The following is a 16,619-nucleotide window of genomic DNA, read 5'->3' as shown; positions in this document are numbered from 1 at the left end:
ATATTAATCTACATCAAAAATCTCATTTAACAACTTTTTCCCAACATGTTCATATTTCCTCTGGTTTTTAAAAACACTTACACTGGTATTATGCAGTCATTCACACAGCTACAGCATCATTATCCGCAGAGTGCCATATCACTAATGGTAAGTTAGATGAGAACTGACATTGCTAAATTTACTCTTGCACAGTTGCTCTCACTGCTGCAAAGCAGCATCCCTCCTTCTCTACTGCTGGTATTATTACACCATGCAGTCCCTTAAATGAAAATATACACAATCAATTTTTCCTGAGCAAGAAGTCAATCTCTCAAACTGGCTGGTCATCGGAGAGCCTCATAATTGCATGTCAATTCATGACTGGGAGAAAATATATTGTGCCCCCTTTCTCAAGACAGCATCTTCCACCTTCTAACACACCAGCATCATCTCTCTGTACACTCACCAGGTTCGCAGATACATGTGTGCCGCTCCCATTGGTCTGAACAGCGGCTGTGGCCGGGGCAAGGAGACGAGACGCAGGGGTTGCCAACATTACAGCCGGTCTCTACTTTGACAGCTCTTGATGGGCGTGGCAAGGCAGGAGAGTCAGGCCGTACACCCAACCGAACGCCCTGTGGGAAGAGAAAGAGAGCGTCTATGTTACAGACAGTTTAATAAAGAAGAAATTGGCAGCTTCATTCGTTTATTGAAATCAGTCTATCCAATTTCTTAGCATCCATCCAGGTTTCCATCTCTTATTTGCCAATATATCCAGCTTCCCTCCACCCATTCATCTTAAAAATTCAATTCATCCATCCTCACCTGTATGCATCCTTTTATCCCGTTTTGAACCTCTCCAGAGCCCAGCACTCCTCCCACATGCAGATGTTTCACCTTCAAACCATGAATCTCATTTCCCACTATCACTGTGCCCTAATGGGGAGAGAAAGAGGGAGAGAGGTAAGGGGACAGCTGGAGACAGGAAGGGCAAAGATTATTATTATTATTAATTGCTGTTTGTAAACTGAATATCTTAAAAAAGATACACAAGGAGTGCACATGAATGTCATTATTTGACAATGTAAAAGAACTACGTAATTTATTTGATATGAAAATATCAAGGTAGTCTATATAAGGGATGAAACAAATGAGTCACAGTGAAGGAAAGAGATTGTCAATCACAAAGGTCTGTGTAAAAATACACAATAACAAATTCATATTCTATTAGTTTATAGCATAAAAAAATGTATAGTAAGCTAGAAAGAATAATTAAAACCGAACAAAGATAATAAATGCTTCCCAGGAAGCAGGAAGCAAAATGCATTATTGATTTTCCCTTTATTTTTGATCACCAACTGGAAGCCATGATCCTTTTATATTTTCATTTGCCACTTTATAATAATGCTTATGTCAGTCAAAGGGAGGAGAGGGGAACTGCAGAGTGAGTGATTGACCTTATTAAATAAAGAAAACAATAACATGCAGTTATTGAGGAGAAGGTCAATACACAACTGATAACACTGACAGCGTTGTGAAGCAATGTTGACAGGCAACAACCACGAAAAAAATCAATGAGCCCCATTTATCATCGTTTCAGCAGCAGTGGAAGATGCTAAACTGGAGGGTGCGATCTGGCTGACAATAGCTGCACGCATGCCAAAAACTTTCAAAAGGTAAATACTCTTTCATTGGCGGCTATAATGTTTAATAATTTAATATCTAAAACTGTTGTCTGCACCATTTACTCTGTATTTCTTGATGCGCTTTGAAGAATCACCCGGTGAACTACAACGAAAAGATGACAGACATCATTTGCAGGCAGATAATTTAAGAAATAAATCAACATGAAAGCAAAATAAAACACGTCATTTGGCTTAAACAAAGCCAAAGATGACAGTAAAAGAGTGTGAACGTATGTTTGCTTTTTTGGGCATGCTACTGTCACATATGTACATACCTCATACAACTGTATAAACACATGTATGTACACAGCAAACAGACGTCATACAATTTGATGCATAAATCCACCACAGATTAGGGAAACTAGGATTACCAGCCCACATTTTATACGGACTAAGGCCGCCCAGGGTTGGAAAATCTCTGTGTGTCGTAAACATTTATGTGTGTGCATAGTTAATGACATAGTAAATGTATTGGAGACAAAAAGGAAAAAAGGTTATGGGATAGCATGATCAAGGACTGTAAAATGGAGGAAATGAGAAAACGTGGATGTACATCTCATTGTCTCCTTCCCTCGGATTATAACTTGACTCAACATTTCATTTGCAACATTTCAGTGTATGTATATCACAGGATAGAGATGACAGTGTGGCTGTTGACATTTGAGTGAATATACATTACGTACAAGACATCTGGAAAGAACATTACTTCATTTTGAACAAGTTTTATCCTCCCAACCAAACAAATATTAAGCTTCTAGGATACCAAAAAAAGGCAGGGGAGAATTCATATTATGTCACTTCAGGTATTGTTAGCAAATATTTGTCTTGAACTCTGAAAACATATCAGTAGTGGTGATTAACTGTTATGATGTCACTGGTTTCCAGTAGTAATGCACTTGTTTTTCCTGAATCTAGAGTCATTCATATCAGCGAAGAGATCTACCTCAAGGGCCGTCCACACCAACAACTATAAGAATAACTAAAAATATACTGCTTTGGAAATCTACACTGTACTGGCTCACAGCAGGAAGTAAGGTAGATGTCTGCATATATGGAGAAGAGGACATTAAAAAGGATTTTTCGCCTTCATTCGTATTAAATGCTTGACAATACTAATTAGAGATTTCTGCTTATTAGACTGAACATGTTGCCCATCAGAGTATCTACAAATTTCAAACAGCCAAATTAAATCAAATCAAAGAATTAGAGCTGTGAAAAAAAGCCTATTTCCAAATGAACACGGTCAATTAAGGTTGTGAATCTGTAATGGGTGTTGGGGAAAAAAGGATACAAATTAATTGTTAAGGGAAATTAAGTCTTTTTGATTGAGTAAAGCAGATATATGAAAACCTTGTTATTCATTTAAAGCTGTGCTTGCAGGGAAAATCTAATAATTGCATTTACAGTATACCAATACTTCTTAAGAACTTAAACTTGCTGCCTTAAAAGATTCTATCTACCCTTATTGCTAGAACACTCAGTCTGTCCTTAAAACCTCCCCTTCAGATTTGTATCACATCTATTACCTGATAGAGTCCAAAGTCAAGCCGTAGTGTTGCAACATAGCGCGTCTCACGGCCACTGCGAACATCTCGCAGCTCTAGTTGGAGGTCGTGCCACCGGCCGTCTGCCACCTGCACCTGATCCAACCGCAAACGCACCGGTCTGGTCGAACCACGGGTCACTGAGAACACCAGCTGACCATTTATCACCTGAGAGGGGTTGAGGAACACAAGCGCGCGCACACACACACACACGCACACGCACACACACACACACACACACACACACACACACACACAGAGGCACACACCAGGGAAAAAGAAGAGAGGACAAGGGTGTGAAGAAACATGACTCACTGACAACAGTGAAAAAATAAAATAACCTGCTTTTGGTAGGTAACAGGAGACTAGGAGATGACTGTTTGTGTGTGAATGCGTGCGTGTGTGCGTGTGTGTGATTGAGTGGGAGTGTGAAATGGAAATCCAACATCTTGGCTGCTAATTCAATACTGTCTTTGTATGCAGAAATGTAAATGCGAACTGTACATAATTTCAAGGATAACAGCAACATTTTGACATTTTTGACTTATATAGAAGATGATAATGTCGTATTAAAACACAAAATACAACCACAATAACCATGAGACTTAAGTATAATTCCCATAATCAACGTGACCGCTGCTAACGCACTTAGCAGCCCACGGTGCATTTTACACCCTGTGCCGCCTGGTGAGATTTAGGCTTACAATGTGAAGCATTGATTTAAATCACAATATCAAATTGTTTATGGCACAAAAGTGGAGGATGATGCTGCCCTTTTATATTAAACATAAATGCAGCAAAACCTCTCTGAGCTTCTGCCAATGGTATAAAGCAGGTAAAGGGAAAAAAACACTGCCATGTTCATCCTCTTTAGCGGCGCCAGAGAGGTAGAGAGAGGCACTGCCAACATCTCCTTTGCAACAGGATTAACAGGTTTATGGGAAATGTGGTGGACAATTATGTGAGCCATGGTCACATTCATTGACAGGAAACTACATTAATTATTTCAGTGATAAATCGATGTACAAATATGTTCTAGCAGAGACGTTAACAGAAATAGATGATAGTCAGTGTTTGTTTGTTTTTTTTCCTAGTTGTCTGCATTGGTCTTCATAGCTTAGCACCACAAAAGGGTGTAAGCTTCTTGTGAAGATTGATGCACTGTTAATCTTGCAGTCAAGTATTTTATACCCATAACACGTGGTTGTGACCGTCACCCAGTCAGTGTTTGTGTGTGTGCGCACCTGGAAAAGCAGGCTGGTGTACTGGCCGGCCTGAGCCTGCAGCAGCGTCCCCTCTCGCGCTCTGGTCCTGAACACCAGGCCGAGGTACCAGGGCGTGGAGATGGTCACGTCGTTCTTCAGGTCCCACCAGAGGGCGCTGTTACCCAGGAAGCGGTGGGGGTGTGGCATCACTGAGATGGAGGGCGAGAGAAAGATTGTGAATAAAAAGTTCGCCATGTCCAGAACAGGCTGAAGGTGTCACTGTTCTAGGACTGAATCTGTTTTCGAATATGAAAAAAAAAAAAAAAGTTTCGGGACCTTTTTGCATGTCATTCTCAATCTGTCTCTCACCTCATTTCCTGTTTTCTCTCTACTATGGACAATGAAGTGAAGGAATAAAATGCCCCAAAATTTAAATAAGCAATTAAAGAGTTTAAAAACATGTTGTATCACATGCTGTTTTCTATCTACTGATTTAAGAATTCTGATTGTTTTACTGAAAGGTGCACAAGCACAAAATTAAGGCTCAAGATTGGTGAATTTTTGAGATCTTTGAGATCATAGAAACACAACTTCATTTCATCTCACAGGAGTCTTTTGATGCATGATTTGATCCAAGGGTTAACTGTCTCACTATCACGACATGCCAGTAAATATAAATGAGTCCACCTGGACTACATTTGTATGCGTGGGGAATCATGCAGAGTTTATATAGGTCCAATTATATTATATATAAATATATATGTATATATATATATATATATATATAGATAGATATATACACATCGATCCAGATATCCAGCCTGTAACAGTTTCTAGTTAATATTCAGAATTAAAGGGAGGAGGTCGACACTCACCCAACCATCGATCCATGAACATGCAGTCCACTTATACCTTCACTTTACTCGTGTACTCTAAAGCCTTCAGCTGTGATAGCTCAGCACAAAATTCGGAATAAATACTCAAACTAAGGGCAAAATGCTGAAGTGCTGACTGAGGCATAAATCTGGATGAATGAATGACATAGCACTTCTGAATCTAAACTACTGAAGCAGACCATTAGATCAGGTTTGACTTCTGTAATTCAACCAAAGTGCAAATTTCAAATACCTATTTAAAGTTTACAGCTATTACCTTATTTAAACTTTAGTAAATTATTCACTAATTAATATGGCATTAGTGTAAATACTGCTGACAAATTAAGGCCACTGAAGGTCAGAGTCATAGAGTCATGGTTGCTGTTTTGAAAACCATAACCATCATCACCACTGTCACAACAAAGAAACTGCCAATTATCGCAGCCACTGTCTCCCTTGTTATACCAAAGAGGCACAATAAATGCGACATTGTTGAAAGCTGCCACTGATTGTACATGCAACATGTGTGACCCTAAAACAAAAATAAACTCATATAGTCTCTCACCGTGGCTGCAGTCCTTTCCTCCGTACCCTAGAGGACAGTCGCAGGAGAAAGTCTCCCAGCTCACCCTGCAGGTTCCTCCGTTCTGACAGGGGTTGGACTTACAGAAGGGAAGCTTGGCACTGCAGCCTATGAGACAGCAACAGAGACAGTCACATCACCGATTAAGTTCTCAAAAATGTATCACTATGATGTGTGTCTCAGCAGACGCATAAACTGAAACATGATGCAGTGGTCGGCTGATAAATCATGACGTTAATGTCTCACATTGTCATCTCTATAAAAAGATTATCATTTATTTGGAGGTTTTCCAGATGCACTCTGGGGTAGATTTTTTTGGCCTTTACAAAAGCACTCAAACAAAGATGAGATACTGAACCTTATTTTTAAACCTCTCATTAATATTTTCTGTTGATCTCACAGTTAATTACAATGATTTGTATCTGTTTATTTAAAAAAACAAAACAAAGGCAACTGTGGACATCCTAAATGTGTCATTGCTCATGCTTTTTGGGGGAAGCTGAAGGGGAATGTTAGTATTGCTGACCGGGGAGCGTTCCATTGTTTGCGATAAACCCAGCCAAGTCCAGTGGCTTGTTGTCAATGTGCAGCTCCTTCATGCAGCCGATAAACTCCCTGGTGCCAAATGGGAAGTTGTCTGGTACATTGGGAACTCCACCCAGAAACAATGGGCCGGTCAAGTCCAGAGACCTGAGAGAGGAGGAGATAAAGAAGAAGAGGCATCAATAAGATGGAGAGGTGGAGAGGAAAGGAGAATAAGGAAGGAATGAAGGATTACCCTCAAGGATGGAGGGGAGGAGTGAGGAAGGGGAAGAAGGGAGGGAGGGCAAGAAAGGGAACAACAAGACGAGAGGGTATAAGAGAGGCAAAGGGATTAAACAAACCCAGAGATTAATGTGCCATCAGAGGTAAATGTCAAAAGGAACAAGAATTGGAGAATAACAGTTCATGTTGAGAAGAAATGAAATGACAAGATGTTGTTGCGGGTAAAAGTGGAAACAGCAGGGGATGAGGGAAATTGAAAAGATGAAGAAAAAAAGGAAGAGGCAGTGAACAAACAGCAGATTAAATATGAGCTACAGGAAATATCAGGAGACAGGAGGTAAAGGTGGATGACAAGGCAAAGGGAGAAAGGAGACAGGAGCCAGCAAAGGAGGTGGAAATGAGTTAGATGTTAGGGGACGTCAACAAATAGCAAAGTCACAGGCATAAAAGGAGACAAAAAAAAAACAGCGATGACAAAAGGGAGATGTGGAGACAGCAGGGGAGGCAGATGAACAAACAAGAGATTAAGTGTGAGTTACAGCAAATATCAAGAGAGAGCAAGCATAAAGGCGGATGACAAGACAGATGGAAGACGGGTGGAGGCAAAAACACAGGGGTAATGTGAGAAGGACGATGTAGGGGACAGCAAATAACAGTTATGGGATTGCATTAGCGAAAAAAACGAGAAAGACAGAAACAGTTGTGTTGTCATTTTGAGGGCATTATCTTTCTTTCCTCCACTGTGAGTTGGGGTTTTTCTTTTAAGCTTGCTCTGGAGATACATGTCACGTGCCGAGCCAATAAACGCCAGCGGAATATGAATTGAAGGAACCCAGAGAGACAAAAGGCGCCAGAGTCGAACAAACAAGAGATTAAGTGCAAGTTACAGCAAATATCAACAGAGAGTGTCATTAGGAGAGGGTGTTGAGACAGAGTAAGAGGAGGGCGAGCTGTTAATGGAGAAGGAATAGAGGAAGAGTGTTGAAGTGTTAGGCTTTGGCCTTCCTCTTTGATCTGTCTTCTCTTCTCTCAGCCTCACTTAGCGCTGACAGAACACAGCCAACGTGATTACAGCTTACAGAGGCAAGGCCAGACATCAACTCTATGACAGGCTGCTTTTTGAGTGCATGTGTGAATACGTGTGTGTGTGTGTGTGTGTGTGTGTGTGTGTGTTATGCACTTGTTAGCGTACATGTCGACATTAAGTTTGGTAGACACACACCACAAGTGGAATGGACTACAGAACTTTGACAAGGTCAAACAGAACAGACACTTAAAAAGCAACATAGTGGATTTCAAACTGTCAATATGAATGTTTTGGTCGTACATAAGAGAAGGAGTGGGAGGGAGATGAGACACAAGCAGTAATGAAAAGGAATGAACATTAACACCGGGCAGAATGAGCCGATGAGTAACCATCAGAGAGACGTAGAGAGACATGAAGGGGCATGAATAAGTTGTGCCTTATTAAAGCCTCACGTCCCTATAGGTTTCTCCTACAGTCACCTCATCACCCTGATCTGACATTTCCCGAAAATCCTTCCCAACAGCTACAGTCTCAGACAAAGTTTTAGCAAGAGTTTAACAGATTAGACTGCTTAAGTCTGCATTAAATGGTGTGTTACACCTACTTTTCATTTCAAAACTGTGATCAGCTTATAAGCTTCTTTAAACCACAGTGAAACCGTGATATTCTGAATCTGTGGAGCTGAGAATTTAAAACTAGTTCTTCAGAGAATGGTCCATTTAGTGAGCGTATGGGCACTAAAATTTGATCAGATCACTCTCTGTTTCATGTTTACATGCATTTATTATTACACAATATCAAACTGCCATTATACATGTTATCCTGGGACCAGAAGCTGAAAATAAATCAAAATGGCTGATGGCAAAAATAGCTGATCCACATGAGGACTTGCAGGGAAACATTCCCTCTAAGACAGAGGATATAAACAATACATCATACATAGTCATGGAAATGTATGATTGAATGCATACAAATGTACCTCTAAAAAGTAACTTTGTCTATAAATAAACAATAATGACACCAAGTGAGTGTGTTTTATGCTAAAAAGCAAAATGCACATCTTCAGTTGCTTGTGATACAGCAATTAATACCAAACATTGCAATTGGCTGACAGGCATTCTAATCAAAGCCAAATTCTTTAGCCTCTTTCATATGTTGTTCACGGTATATAACTGAGATAACATTTCTCAAATGTAAACTCTGGGGTTTTTTCGGACCTAATTGTATTGGCGAGTTTTGCACAGCGGTGACCGGATCTTTGCTCTCAAACCACAAAAAAATGTGATGGCACAACAGTCTCCTTTAGTACTGTATTCTATGCTTTCTTTTGATTTTCACATTGGCTAGTCATCCTGTTTAATTTGTCTTCTGATTAAATCGGAACCGTTGAAACAAGTTGTAGGAAGCCTCTGCAAGTAATTGGTTGCTGGCAGACACTCTGTGCTGCAATAAAATGGTTAATCAGCAGTGCCATGCACTGTAGAGCCGATGCGCTGCTGGTTCTGCCGGCCTGAATAGAATATAATGTCTATAGCCTTACTGTTGTGTGTACAGCATTTATAGACTGAGCTGAGTAGTGATGCGCAGGTCGCATGCAAATGGACCTGCGGGTCGGGTAGCAGTGATCCTCTATTAAATAGGTCTGTAAATGATATTTTGACATTATTGGCTATTACTGTCATGGCATCCGAAGGTACTGATGCGTTGAGCAGATGACAGTCCGCGGCCGTTTACAAAACACACTTGTGTCACACACTCCAAAAGAAACTTGTTGAAACTTTAAACAATAATTTATTGTACAAAACAGGGGAAACAAACGTTGACAAAAACGGTTCCATAATTCATATTAAATTCAAAAGATAACAAAAAACAGCTACAAGTTAGAGGGAATAGTGATAAAGTGGTAAAACTTGGCATTGATCCACAGCCTCAGATGGATGCGCTCAAGTGTCGTGCACACAATCTCAGTTGGTAGGCTATACTATATTTTCACATTTTTAACAATGCAATTTAAAAGTTTTGATTTTTATTGATAACTTACATTTACCAACAACAAAAGACTACATTTAGCACCAAAAAAAAGTTAAAAAAAAAAAAAAAGTAAATAAAAAAACGAATATATCGAATTCCAAATTTTCATAACGAATACCTACCCATAGAAACGAATATTTGGGTACAGCCCTAGCTGATTCAAATACGTCTTCAGAGGAGTGATTGTTTTGCTCATTTTACTTGAAAGTCTCTTTTATCAGATGTAACCCTTTACGCGCTTGCCCCTGCAACGTTACTGCTTTCACTCACAACACAGCTGTACCAGCATTTTCCCTGAAATGTTACCAGGTTTTAAATTGGCAGTGCAGATTTCCCTGAATATTGATCCCTGCTCCCATTAACACATTGCAGGGAGAGACTGCATGTACTTAAGGAGCTTTAATATATCAACACAACCACTAATCACTCGACATAATTTCCTTTTTAACACCTGTAATCTATCTGCCACTGGCTGCCAGATGGTCGTTGTGCTGCTACACACACTGACCGCCTTTATTGGCTTTTTTCTTAGTGAAAACTGTCTTTGAATATCTGTTAAGCCTCCAATCAGTCATAGATGATCATGCTTAATGAAAGCTGTCTTTGCATAGAAGCTAGCACAGCCTGTGCAAACACCGCCCACAGTTCAGGGTCAATGACTATTCAGAGTCTTGCAGTTGCTGCACTGGAGGTAAGAGAGATCTGTGTAATAAATTTACTTGACAGAATATAGCTGAATACATTTGTTCACTAAGCTTTTTTGAGTCAGCGTTATTTCACATCAATGTCAGTCGTGAAACTATTAAATTAATTCCATGAGAAGATGCAGAATGACACACAAGATTGTGTTATATTATATGGCATCAGTGACTATGTTTCATAGGGTAACACTGCCTTTGGCGCTATCTTCTGACTGCTCAAGTATTGGGAAGTAATGTTCTGATAATGACTACAAAGGAAGTATGTCTGTATGTAAACTTCAACACAATAATTTGATTTAATTATTCTGTCTTGAACTAATAACAGCTGATTTTGACTGCTGTGACCATAGAAGTTAAGAGTGGTAGACAACAAAAGATATTTTTACAGTGAAAATCATTTGTATTCTGGTAGTACTATTAGCGGTATTAGGTCTACGGAAGGTGATTTTGTTAATGAACAGGTATGTAATATGATCAATGCAGCATATCTAAAAGATTGGTATATTCATTACATTCACATGCAGTAGATACTGTTGTTTTTTAAGTTGTTATGATTAGTTTTGTTTGTAGGCCTTGGCTCACTCTTGTGTATATTCCAGGATCTACAGGATCCTCATGCTGCAGCTCATCTTTGACATTTACAACATACATGGGCAACAGTGCTCTGACTGCAACTGTTATTTTAGGATCAGGTGAATTGTTATAATTAGAGACATGCCCTTATTGTTTGGGCAATTTCAGACGTGTGGAGTATTCAAGTCACCAAATTTATAGAAAACACAGGTATAAACAGAGAAACAAAAGATTCAACAGTTGAAAAAAAGATGAACTCACTTCTTGTTGCTGGTTTGTTTGCCCTGCGCAGCGCAGCTGTAATTTCCAAGTTGTGTACCAAAGCGGAGTGACAAGGCCGTATCACAGTCGTCAACGCTCACCACAGCAATCTTCTCATCTGACGGACCCTGGGCCTCGCCGCTCATACTGCGCTTGGGCTGAACACACACACACATACACAAGGTTAAAAACAGAGTCCCAAGGAACAAAAACCAAGAAGCATCATGACACCAGACAACATGCAAGAAATACAATAGCTTTTACTAAATCTAGAGTTTATATCACTGCAGTCATACACTATAAAATAACAGTTACAACACATCAGACTATATTTAGTATCTACACTGCCACTGCATATCATGTTAGAAAGAAAAGGGGAAATTTGAGTTAGTAAGACAGGAAACAGCAGACACTGAATATGGGAAGGAAAATAATGGAGTAAAAATAGACAGAAAACACACTCACTCTTCACTTACTGTCTGCTGGTGAAAGAAAAAAAGATGGAAAGAAAGAGAAGAACAGAAAGAGGAAAGTGCATGTGCACCCTGACACACACTCATACTCACATAGCGTGTAGCTGGCTGAGGAAAATGAAAGAACATGAAGAAAATTAAAGGAGATGTGCGTGAATGAAATGGTAACAAGCAAACGCCCACATAACAGTGTGCACACACAAACACTTCATCTCAATTAAAAGTGCTCTGTCGGCATGAAGGCTGAGGAACTATTCTGCTGATGCATCAGAAGTAATCACAAGTAGAATGTAAAGCTTCAAGGCATAACTGACATCATAAACACGAAATGTAAGATCAAAGGTAAGATTAAAACTCTAAATGGTTAATGACACAAGCAAATCAAGATGTAAACGCACCTTGTTGTAGTAGTGGATGTGAACAGTATGCCAGTTGCCATCGCTCACACCGCCGGGCAGGAAGGGACTCACCTGAGTGGACGATTCACCTGAAGGCAAATGGATTACGTTTGTGCCAAATCAATAGAAAGTAATCAGGTTGTCTACAGGTATTAGACAATTAAAGTTAATGCTCTTTAAGACCCTGCTGCTGATAACTGCACGCTTGTTAGTTGTACTTTAATATATTTCTTTACACTAATGTTGCTTATATTTTGTACTCATACCAGTTAGATTTTATCACTGAATATTTATTATCTCTTACATTCATGGCTTATCAAATATGTGAACACCTGTAAAGTTTTATTAACATGTCAATCAGATATAACGATAAACAGTACCTGTGGAATATTTGAGTACTACTTGTCCTCCTTGGATCTCCAAGGCGATGAAATCGTGCTTCTCATTGAAGCGTCCATTATAGAAGAGAAGACCGCTGTTCTCCAGGGTGGCAAAACTAGAAAATGCACACACACAGAAACCCATTTCCATAATAAGTTAATTAATGAATACAGTGTTTGCAATATGAGCAATATTTCTTCAATATATCTTTACAATTGCATATTTAAAACTTACACTGCATATATCACACACATTTTTACAATTTCTGATGAGATTCCTTAACTCTGGCTTGGTTAATTAATTTGATCCTGATACAGTGAGCCAAACAATACCTAATTTCACATGGCAAACAAAAACGACTCCTGCAAGCCTTGTCATATTTCTAATATGGAAGAACAAAAGGTATTTAAACTGTGCCACAGTTTTAAAATACATTGCTGCAGGCTTCCACCCCCTCCAGCTGCTCAGAGTCATACAATAGTCTATTTCCATAGCAAGGCCAAGGGGACGCGCTGAGGCCGAGGCTGCAATGTTAACACACCCTCATCAAAAGCACTGTTAGTTTTTTTTGTTGTTTTTTTTTGATACGACAGCACAGATGACAAAACTTCCCTCCTGGCAACAACATGCAAAAGAGTCCCACTGCAAAAAATGTCCATTTGAAAAAAAAAAAATAATAATAATTCAATCTCGTCTTAAAATGTTTAGAAAATAAATGTTTTACTGGTTGATTTATGAACTGGTTGCTTAAATTCAAGTCCTTGAAGAACATAATTCCTTCTTAGTCCAACTGATTCTCTGCATTTTACATCCTTGACTTGAACATCCACCAGAGATCAATGTAACTGTAACAACAGATGCCTTACTGCAATGCAGCAGTGTTTGTAAATGTACTGTGGAAGAAAGAATGCCATCACCATTTCCATCTTGACAACCTTATACCTCTGTTGTCTGAAAGTGTTGCCTTTGTCTAAAATAAACCCTGGGTTACTCAATAGCGGACGTGTGTCTTGTTTACATGGCTCTGCTGTAGTTCCTACAGCACCATGGCATCCTATCTTGTAGTATGCAGATGTAATCTCTTCAAGCCACAAGAAATAGTTGAAAAATAGTGTAACCTGAGCTTTGCCAGAGTAAATAGACTGCGCTGAGTCAGTGAAGCAAAGATGTAGACGGGATGAAGGCGTAAATAAAGGCAAAGAAGCTTATTGTTTGTGAAATTCACTTAAAATACCAAAGAACTGCATTTGAAGAAAATGTATTTACTATAAAATGAACATTTCTCTTATAAATTTCATGAAGCCGGATCGTAACATATATTTGAATTTCAGCTCAGCAGCTACTAACACCTTCAGACATAGCAGCAGCACCCTCATACACAAATTCTCCCTGACATGATTTGCATACATTACAATTTTGCAGCAAGGGCATATCTATACTGTCACAGCCCTATACAGTACAACAGTGCTATATTACTCGCCAGACTTTCTTAGGCAGAGTTACAACTGCAAAAACTTCTGAAAGAAGCTTTTGGGGAAAAGATGAAAAAGGAAGATTTTTTTGCAGTGGGAAAATAAAATGCTGTGGGAGAAAGTGAGTGACATGAATAATGATTAAGTCCTGTTTGGCCCTGATGTGAAAATCAGGCCAAGGAGTGTAGCTGGCAGCAAACAGGACACTAAATAAAACACTGATGTCATGGGAAGAAGAGGGCTCACAGCATCTACTGTTCAGTTGGACACTATTAAATTAGTCACCTTCAGATAAAATGAAAGCAACTTTGCCCAGCAACAATAGGAATAAGATCAAGGGTTTCACCATCTTAAAAGGCTAAATCTACTAATGTGGAGTGCTGGAAAAGAGTTTCTCCATTTTTCTTTCAGTCAAGGACTCCTTATAAGATAGTGAATATCCCCCCTCATGACTGTCCCTTGAAATTTGACAAAGACAATTTTTTGCACTTCCATACTCGTGGTCTCAGTTATATGATAGAACACAAGAGAAATTATATTAGAAGAATATTAGACATGTATTAAAAACATTATCAAACTGTACGAGTTATAGATTTGTTAGATTACAATATTAGATTTAGATTTAAACGTCTTTTCATTTTCAGCCTTTCGTTAAGCCTTTCGTAAAAAAAAGAAAAGACATTTTAACATCATAATCATTTCAATTTCATTTAACTGATGAATCTGAAAACTTTCCAAAGATCCCCTGGTAGAGTGTCACCAACCCCACAGTCACACAATTTCAGAGCAAGGCACTGAAGGGCGAAGGTTGGAGCTCCCAGGTGTGTATGTGTTTGACTGAATGTGGAGCAGGGCAGTGCTGAAAAAGACCATACAGTACCTGTTCAACACTACTGCTGCCTTTCTCGAGAGCACCTTGATTTAAGTTAAGTTGTTCAAAGAAAAGAACATTATTCACTTTTCTCAAAAGTACTACTACTACTCTTACACCATTGCTGCAACACTTGCCTATAGTACACTGGTGTCTTCCAGACAAGACATTCTACCACAAAACTTCTAAAATCCTCATAAACTAAACTTATCTTCAAGAAAGAACTTGTCCCTGAAGATTCTCAGTCATCCAGGTCATGGTAATCCTAAGTGCTACATTGTAGTTCAACTGGAATTGCTTGTGTTTCTTGAGGACGTTTTGCCTCTCATCCAAGAGTCATAAGAGTCGTTAAGGTCACAAAACTCTGAAACTGAGAGCTCACATGTGACCCCTACAACTCTGCAAGGGTTCCCACCCACACAGGGTTTAAAGCCTGTGACTTCGTACCAGTCATTTAGAACTGAAGAAGCTTCTTGGATGAAAGGCGAAATGTCTTCAAGAAACGCAAGCAAGTCCAGTTGCCTACGATATAGCACTTACGATTCAAAAAAGAAATAATCACATTGCTCTTAATTCCTTGAATCACCATCAATGCCCAACTGGTGTTCACAATCACAAATCAATGAAACAAATCACTGTAGCGGCTGAACACACCAGCGATGTGCAATATCTCATTTGGCAATAATACCACCAAGTCTCATAGCAACCACTCCATGGTGGCCACATCAGCTTAGCAACAACCCCATGGGCAACATCACCTTAGCAACCAACATTAGACGACATCACCCATGGCAACCATCCCATAATCCTGCCTGACCACTCTTAAGGACCACTTCAGATCTCCCATAGGCGACCACTCATATATCAAGAGGCGAAGGAGCAACAGGGAGACGATGCTGGTGGGTGAGCAAGACAAAGACAAAGGACCTCATGTAAGGAGACGATCAGTGACTTCTGCAGTGACATACTGTTACATCTGAGACCAAACAAAACAAGCTCAGAGGCTGCAGCAAGGTATAAAAGCAAGAAGTTTTAAAGATCTGCATGCAGAAATGATCTCACTCACATGTCTCTACAGACTGCATGCAGGTCAGTACTCCCTTAATAAAATTTGTAGATTTTTAACTTTTAACGTCAGTTCAAATCTAAGCTTAAGCACCAACGAGCACCAACGTCTTACAAATCGTCTACTTCAATTATATTTTCTAAAAGGCAGTCTGTATTAAATTAGAAATTTGAACTGACATCAACTCTGCCTCAGCTAACTCTCACTAAAAGCCTATTTTTGGTCTATATTCACACAGAGAGCATTGGGTCACCAGATATGCAGCATTTGCCTTTGGAGCCTTTGCTGAACCAGGAAAGACTGAAAGAGGAGAATAGAGGTGATAAGATGTAAGATAAGAAGAGAGAAAAAGCAAAGGAGATGTTACTGAAACCAGTAAATTGACAGATGAAAGAAGAGAGAGAGGAGAAACTGCACTTCTCGCTGGAGAGGCAAGTTGAGGCAGCGGAGACCATGAATAATAGGATCGATCCCAGAGACAGAGATGAAATAAATAGATTAAAGCAAAGAGGAGAGAGACTCCGTAAGAGGAAGAGAACTGAGAATCAAAGAGGAGTGGTTATAAATTTCTGTCTGAGTGCAACTGGATGATGAGAGATGGAAACAGAAAGTAAGGAAGGCATACATCAAAAATAAAACCAAAACTGAATTTGAACCGTCAAATATAAAAATGTAAAGAGAAGCAAAGACAAGGAAAAGATAAAACTTCCAGTTTACTTAATCTACTCA

General features: G+C 39.4%; 1 protein-coding gene across 2 annotated transcripts in view; it reads right to left on the bottom strand.

The window, feature by feature from the left end:
• Positions 1-16,619, bottom strand: part of celsr3 (cadherin, EGF LAG seven-pass G-type receptor 3) — a 142,638-nt gene that overhangs the window by 64,100 nt on the left and 61,919 nt on the right. The window contains exons 5-14 of one of the 2 annotated variants that reach the window (XM_049580099.1): positions 12,481-12,596; positions 12,101-12,189; positions 11,796-11,810; positions 11,230-11,387; positions 6,398-6,561; positions 5,854-5,979; positions 4,453-4,622; positions 3,191-3,376; positions 805-915; positions 446-614 (exon numbers count right to left, since the gene is read on the bottom strand). In XM_049580099.1, the coding sequence (XP_049436056.1) occupies positions 446-614; positions 805-915; positions 3,191-3,376; positions 4,453-4,622; positions 5,854-5,979; positions 6,398-6,561; positions 11,230-11,387; positions 11,796-11,810; positions 12,101-12,189; positions 12,481-12,596 (1,304 nt within the window). The remainder of the gene's footprint in view (positions 1-445; positions 615-804; positions 916-3,190; positions 3,377-4,452; positions 4,623-5,853; positions 5,980-6,397; positions 6,562-11,229; positions 11,388-11,795; positions 11,811-12,100; positions 12,190-12,480; positions 12,597-16,619) is intronic. The other variant, XM_049580100.1, reaches the window with a different exon arrangement.

The sequence above is a fragment of the Epinephelus fuscoguttatus genome, linkage group LG7 (assembly GCF_011397635.1).
Source record: "Epinephelus fuscoguttatus linkage group LG7, E.fuscoguttatus.final_Chr_v1".
Classification (NCBI taxonomy): domain Eukaryota; kingdom Metazoa; phylum Chordata; class Actinopteri; order Perciformes; family Serranidae; genus Epinephelus; species Epinephelus fuscoguttatus.
Note: the sequence above shows the minus strand (reverse complement) of the source record. Positions and strands in the feature narration are given on the sequence as shown.